General features: G+C 42.1%; 1 protein-coding gene across 1 annotated transcript in view; it reads left to right on the forward strand.

Annotated features, from left to right (window-relative positions):
- The first annotated feature begins 1761 nt into the window (after window positions 1–1761).
- Window positions 1762–7698, forward strand: part of sema3fa (sema domain, immunoglobulin domain (Ig), short basic domain, secreted, (semaphorin) 3Fa) — a 74005-nt gene continuing 68068 nt past the window's right edge. Inside the window, exons 1-2 of the mRNA XM_019861141.1 lie at window positions 1762–2110; window positions 6021–6169. Coding sequence (XP_019716700.1) covers window positions 6058–6169 — 112 coding nt within the window. The 5' untranslated portion in view covers window positions 1762–2110; window positions 6021–6057. The remainder of the gene's footprint in view (window positions 2111–6020; window positions 6170–7698) is intronic.

A 7698-nucleotide genomic window follows, 5' to 3' on the forward strand; every position in this document is an offset into this window, starting at 1 on the left:
AATGCAAAACGCCCACCTGCATGTGTTCCGCTTTTTGCGTGTTGGCGTGCGACCGAGCGTGATGACTTTTCAAGATCAGCCGAGGATCCAAGAAGGAGAGAACATATCAGTATCTCCTCCCTCCCGCTGAGCCCTGTGCGTGTGTGTGATGCACAGAGAAGGGATGTGTGTTGGAAAGATTGTTTCACAGAAGACTTTGCTGGTATCAAGGGAAATTTAACACATTTAATGGCAAACATGATGCAGAGCTTTTTTTTTTATCTGCTTTGCGTATCAAACGAATTCATCACTGTCTGCTAGACGTCTGTCAAAAAGAGACTCAAATCATTATCTTGTAAGCAAAACTCAACTTCAAAACGTGAATGTAAATGAACTAAAAAAAATTAATTGTCACTTTTGTTGCTAAACTCGCACAAGGATTTGCGGAACAATGATCATATTTAACAAAAACAAAAACCAAAAAATTAAGACACCCTGTAATGGCCTGGTGTCCCGATATTTTTGTCCTTTTGGCACGCCTGTAAAACCTTGACACCGTCCTGCGAGTAGTTATCAAATGATCCCCGCAGGCTACAAACAAAGAAAGCCTTTCCCATCCCTCAATCTCTCAACAGATCTGGTCCAATGGCAAATGCTTTTGAAACTCAAGCTACCGTACGGCACATTTATGGAATAATAAGCATGCGTACGGGGCATCATCTGCATTGTGCGTTGACGGGCTGGGAAGCAAAATAAGCCAGTGTGATCAGGCGAGGGATGGAGTGAGATTAAAAGATTTAAGGCTCCATTTGTTCATGAATATCTGAGGACAGAGCCGACGAAAGGCAATCGGGTTTTTGAGGTGTTGGGAAGAAATGGACCTCATCCACATCTGGTCATTGTTCGCAGGTTAGATGGAACGACATCATGTCACATCATAATTCAGTGCAGACGACCTGTGTTGAGCGTGAGAATATTGCATCAGTCAAAGTAAACCATTGCCGGAACACAAACGACTCCCACGAGCCCCGCGTTAAATGTGTGTTTATCCTGCAATGAAGTCATTATAGGAATATTTGAATTGGACACATTGCGTTGTTTGAAACACTGAAATGTCCTGTGTACCTTTTTCGCTATCCGTCTTCCGCTTGGCCCGTTTGATCGCTGATGACGGAGACAAAACGCAGGAGGAAATTTAAACAAATGACTTTTAGCCTCTGGGTGCGCCGTGGCGTTTCATTTCATTACTCTGCCACCTTCTGGAGCTCACATCATAATGACTTGTTATACACTCAGAGGTTTGATTTCACCAGGCTCTCACACACAACATCCAATGACTTTTTTTCACCCCTAAAAAATGTGTGTATATTTAAATATGTGTACAGTTTATCTCAGAACTTCTCAGCCTCCACAAAAAATCGTGTGGTTATCGATTGAAGTAACAATGTTGAAATGTTGAGATTGAGAATAATATCTCTGAAGAAAGATTTTAAGGACTGTATGTAATTTAGGAAATAGGTTTCTGTTCCCAAACACATTTGAAGAACCACTCCAGAGACCCGAGTAATTTATAAAAACATTAAAAAAAAAATCATTTGTCTATAAGATGTCCCCTTTCTGGGAATTCGATTGCTCCTGGAGTACAGTAAAACACACTGGAGTCTTCTTATGTTGTTCATTTTGGGGTGGGTACGGAGATAGGTAGGTGACCTCCCCCATGGGTGTGTCCACGCCCGGAGGGGAGTGGGGGTGGAGAGGGTCTCCTCTATCCACCTGCGCACGCTGCTTCTCCGCCACTTGAGCAGTGGAACACCCTCCGTGTGTCACCCTCCTTCCTTCTGGATCAACTCATTTGCTTTCTTTTGCATCTCCGCCCGCTCGTGGAAAGTACACAACTATTAACGGAGAGCACAACTTCAGACGGCCAAGTTCAACTAAATCCAGACAAGATAATTTTGTTCTGCGGCCGGAATAACCGAGCGGGATCTGCAGACGACCTACACCGGATCGCGACTGCGTGCGCCCGGGCACAGACTCTCCGAGGACCCCCGAGGGCTGGAGGGTTGTACATTTTTATTTTTTTTTTGCACGGCTTCTTTTGCGACCAACATTGGACCTAACTGAACACAGGGTAAGAGGACAACAAGAGTGAGTCGCTTTTCTGCATGTTACGTGTTGTGAATCGTGGAGTTTGGAGACAGATGCGCCTTAAAATCAACACGAGACGTTCTGCCCACGCGGAGAATATGCCTGCACGTCACGCAATAAATCATATTTATATTACAAGTAGAGTCCTTTATTGGGTCCCCGCGGAGCCTTATGATGTTTATCCTAAGCAACAGGCTCCTGTGTTTTTATACTGCAGGGCAATAATACGGGTACAGGTGCAATTTACAGTTCACTCATGTATACCAAAGCTAATTACGCCGTTCTTCGATTTACGACGTTTTTACGCTGGCGACGTAAACGGTTTAAACGTAAGTGGTAATGCGTCGCAGTCGGTTCATACAGTTGTAAAGTCATATTAACAGTAAATATTGATATGAAAATAGATGTAATTAGTTCGGTGGCAACAGAGCAGCTGTGCAAACGAATTAATTGCGCACCATTCGTAACCTGGAAATGTCGAATGTCCAAAGTGTAGTAAGTTCAGCAGCTCATATTCTCGATACGCAGGGGTGACTGTTTACGATGGATTGCCAATCAGTGTCGTTACACGAATTTCTAAATAAGCCATATGTGCGTTGTCTAATTAGTGATAACGAATGCGACAATCAGTGTCGTTCACGAATTTCTACATAAGTCATATGTGCGTTGTCTAATTAGTGATAACGAATGCGATCGTAACTTAAAGTCAAAATTACATTGAAGTATTTTTCCAAATAAAGATTCTTGTTTATAAATAATGAAAACCAGTACAGCAACAACTGTCCAATGATGTAAGTCTATTTTTACGCTTTTATGCAAATGAGCAAATTGCGTACAGTTCGTAACCTCGAAATGTCTATTGTCGGACGCCGGGACCGTCATAAATCATGCGACGCTAATTCGTACGAATGTCAGAACAGGACGTTGTCTATCACAATACAGTATGTGTAAAGTCATTACAATACTGCTAAAGATTTATATGTAAAATACGTCTAGGCTCTAGGCAAATATAAAACAATCTGAGCTAACTGTCTATTGTGTGCTGTTCTCAATCACAAAATGTTCTACCGCAGAACGATTGTAAACTGAACAGTCTTTTACTTTCAGTACAACTGTAAACTATACATTTGTTCCGAAAATGTCAAGTTAAAATTGTCCTGTTCAAGCAAACCGTGAGCCTAATTCTTGGTTTTCTCTGCATGAATTAAGCCTCATTTTGTCTGTTTGAGGCAACATGACTTTTGACGGCTGTTGTTGTGCCCATTGTTCTCTCATTCCTCCACCAGTCACCAAACCCATCTATCCTGTTTCCTCTCCCTATCTACTCTTTGTTCCCCTACTCTGTCTTTGCATCTCAACCAATTTGCCTCACAGTTTCTGGTTGATGTTCGTCTCTTCATTTTGCCCACTGCTAGCTCATCTGGGCTTCATTTGGTTTTCTTGCCGTGAGAAAACTTCTGTTGCGAATTGGCATTATAAAACAAACAATTGACTTGACTTTGTAGCCTCAGTGGGTGCCATGTGGTGCATGTACAGAACTCAGAGCCAGGTCACTTTTTTATCTCGGTTAAAGGTCCGCCTTGGAGTTTTGCCCCAGAGCCCTCGTCGTGGAACTTGATCTTAAACCCTGACTGACAGATTGACCTCAGACTCGAGATCCGTGTCTCGGTGTCTCTGTGTCTCGGTGTCATGCCAATGTAAATTACAGCTCCCACTGGTGAGGTACGCTTGTTTTATTGTCTCCTCGTCCTCCACTGCGACTTGCCACGCAGCATTTGGATGCCATCCCAACATTCAACTGCCTTGAGTGTGGTGGATCTTGCCGTGGAGCCTTTCTTGCCACTATGCTTGTTAGACTCAAAAGGAACAAGTGCAGTTAAGAAACACACAATAAAACAAACAATGAAAACACAACTGCACTTGCTTGATATGTTCCTCAGCTTCATTGCAGCAGGTTTGTTTCCGTATGCGTGTGGGGCGTCATGCAGAGAGCAGCGGGAAGCGCCGTGGGTGGTTGAGGCGGAGAGAGGCTCTTTGCAAGTGAGAAGTTCATCCCAGAATGTAACCGCAGCCATTGAAACCCCAGACGTTGGCAGTCCTCCACCTGAAGTTTTGAAAAAAAAAAAATACACTGGTCACCAGCAACAAATATGTATGCTTGAAAAAGAAATTCATATTTAGACTGTGGTTGAAACATTTACTGCGATGTCATTTCAAATGGTTAGTAATGTATTGGAATTTAAAATTAAGTTAATACGGTAGGAGAGTGATGTAGTGTTACCAGCATTAGCTAGAAAAAAGAAGTAGCAAAAAAATCAGACAACTGGTTGGATCATGATTGAGGCTTTTGAAGACTTAGGCTACTTCCCAGATGCTGTCAGAGCATGTAATGCTTTGGCTGATTTGATCACTGCCTCATTATAAATGTAAACGGTGTGGGCAGGTTGCACATAAAGCATAATGTGAATTTATGGAGAAAACCACAAAGTACATGTCCACTCATTCTTGCGGTGGCGTGAAAATAGGGAGAAATGCAGGTATCCCGAACTTCAGTTCTCAATTAGCTGACAGAGCTCGGTCTGGCGCCTCTAACGGGAACGTCGAAGGACTGAATTGTAGTGCTTGAGTTGACAAAAAGCCTTGTAAAAATGTGATGTACCCAATTTAAATGTACAGGTTTGACCTTTGGTATTATTTTGAATTCAAAATCCAGTGAAATCTTACAACATTGGACTTTACTTAAAAATGGCAGTCTACTAGCTTTATTGACAATTTAAAATTTTGATTAATTTTTTTTGCATATTGTAGTCCAAAATCTATTTGAATTTTAAAAATGTGCGTTTTGTCAAATATTTGGAGTTATTTGGTAATGTGGAGTACAAGAGTACAGTCCCGTCACTATTAAAGTAAATGTTTAAACTCTCTCTCGCTCTCTCTCTCTCTCTCTCTCTCTCTCTCTCTCTCTCTCTCTCTCTCTCTCTTCCTAAAACTATGAGAAACCTCCAGCATTCGTTTTGCATGTTCTACAATTACTGCACGTGAATCCGTGGTTGCTGAACAGTGAACATGTGATGGTCCACTCTATATTACGATATTTTTATGTCTAATTTGGAAAACATTGGAGGATACACCGACAAGACGCATCAACCTACGGAAAGGTTTTCCTTTGTAGTTTAAAGTCACTTACTTGAACTTACATGATCCCTCGCCGTGCACCGACCAATGGCAGAATGGCAGGGTGTTTTTTCACTTTTGGTATCTGTGTCCTGTCGTAGCAGCGAGCTAGAGCTAAGCCAACCTGGGAGGGCTCGTCTCACCGGTCAAACGACCAAGTTTGAAAACTCCGTGCTCGGACGGGGACAGAGGCCAACAATGAAGTAACAACAAAGACATTGATCCAGCCTGTGGGCTTTATTGACTGATTGCTTAACAGTTTAATTTAAGGCTCATTAACTGTCTTAAAATTACCATACACATGTAAACAATTTTGGGTGACATGATGCTGTGCAACCCCCACATATTTACGACATATACACAGGCATCACCGTTCAAACATTCCTGCGACACGAGTACGTGCAATAAAATGCTCAACAATATGTTATGATGAATTCTCAGTCAGATTCGAAAATTTGAGTCAACATTCCTTTTTAATGACCAAGTCGCATCTTAATTCGAGTCACCACTGAATTGTGCACAGCGCTACCGATACCTTTGATCACTTGGATAATGGTGATAATGAATTTTTCAAACCAGTTTCATCTTTCATTTCTATCCAGTTTACTGCACTTCTCAGGCACAACACGTGATTAAATACCGACTGCTAACCTGACGCAAGTTGGTGTGGGCCGAAGTACCGGCTCATTGTTTGACGTCCATCCATCTCTGTCCCGCAGATCCCGGATTCTCCTCCTCCTCATTTAGAGAGAGAGAATGTTGTTGGACAGCCTGTGCTGTCTGCTGGCCCTGCTGGCATGTTCGTCCGCGGGGCTCCCTCCGGCCCTGGAGCCACTCTCTGCCCCCAGGATTTACCTGTCCTTCAAAGGTGAGTCGACATCGATGTGTTGGTGTGAAATGCTGCTATGTGGTATATTTAGGGCTTGAGCAATCAGGCCGTGTGAAGGCCTTTTTGGAATCACTATTTTTATGATTCCGTTGCCTTTTGGTGGCAGCCCAATGAAAATGCTCTGATTTTTTTTTTTTTGGGGGGGGGGTGGAATCTACCCAATCTAATGAGGGAAGCACATAGCATCATAGATTATGATCATTTTGAAGATTCCCCCAAAAAAGGGCATTATTTACAGTAGGATTGCTTCAACCTCTTTGGTGACGTTATTGGTACCTGGAAGAGTTTAAGGCTTGACAACTATTTGTATCTGAGTGCAGCTCTTGGATGACCACTGAGATATTGCTGATGGTACTTTTGAAATCTAAAGAATATGCTACACCCATCCATCTTTTTTTTTCTTTTAATGGCCTGGCTGCCATTAGTTGTCCAAACAGGCCTTTGTGTGGCCTCGGCTCCCTTCTGAAATCAAGTCCGATTTCACACTTGGCTGAGCCCTCACTCAGGCCAACATCCAACATGTTATGAATGTTTGCCAGTTGCCACATGAGACCCTCTTAGTGTTTCTGTGGGTGTGTGTGACTGTGTGTGTGCGTGTGTGTGTCTGTGTGTGTGTACTGTTAAAATAGGCCTCAGTGTTGTAGTGACATGTGGCAGACTACATTTTGTTGATCGACTATGGAGGAAAGTTGACAAAAAATAACTTTAATATCTTTTATTCTCATCGCTGTCCTGTGAAAATCATAATTTTTTTACATGAAGAGGATGTCCGAAAGGCGGACACCCTATCAATGTAAACCTTGACCAAAAAAATGACAAAATTGGACCCTGCAGCAGGACCAGCAAACTAGTTCAGACTAAATAAACAGAGCCTCTGCTGGGTGCTGCAAAGTCATGCACATAAGACGTGATTACTAATCATTTCCCCCAAAATTGAGAGAATTCTGCACAATCAATGAAATGACGGCTATGGTCATCCGGAGTGGGTGTCACAAAGTAACTGGTCGTATGAATAGAAAGTATCTTACCACTATATATGTGTGTGTGTGTGTGTGTGTGTGTGTGTGTGTGTGTGTGTGTGTGTGTGTATATACTGTATGTATATACATCCATCCATTTTCGGATCTACTTTTCCTCACAGGGGTCATGGGGGGGTGCTGGAGCCTATCCCAGCCATCTTCGGGGAGTAGGAGGGGGTCACCCTATATATATATATAATGGTAATACATTATCATATATCATGATTCAATAATTCATATAGTGGGACTAACTCATAGATTACAATATCCATGCAACTAAAGAATGTCTTCTTTAGTTCAACTTTTTTTCAGTCTAGCTTCAATAGGTATCTATCTATCTATCTATCTATATATCTATAGATATCTACATCTATAGATATCTATATATATCTATAGATATAGAATTATATAGATATATATATCTATAGCTATCTATCTCTCTCTCTCTCTCTCTCTCTCTCTCTCTCTCTCTCTCTCTCTCTCTATATA

This window comes from Hippocampus comes, unplaced genomic scaffold (assembly GCF_001891065.2).
Source record: "Hippocampus comes isolate QL1 unplaced genomic scaffold, H_comes_QL1_v1.1 scaffold40, whole genome shotgun sequence".
Lineage (NCBI taxonomy): Eukaryota > Metazoa > Chordata > Actinopteri > Syngnathiformes > Syngnathidae > Hippocampus > Hippocampus comes.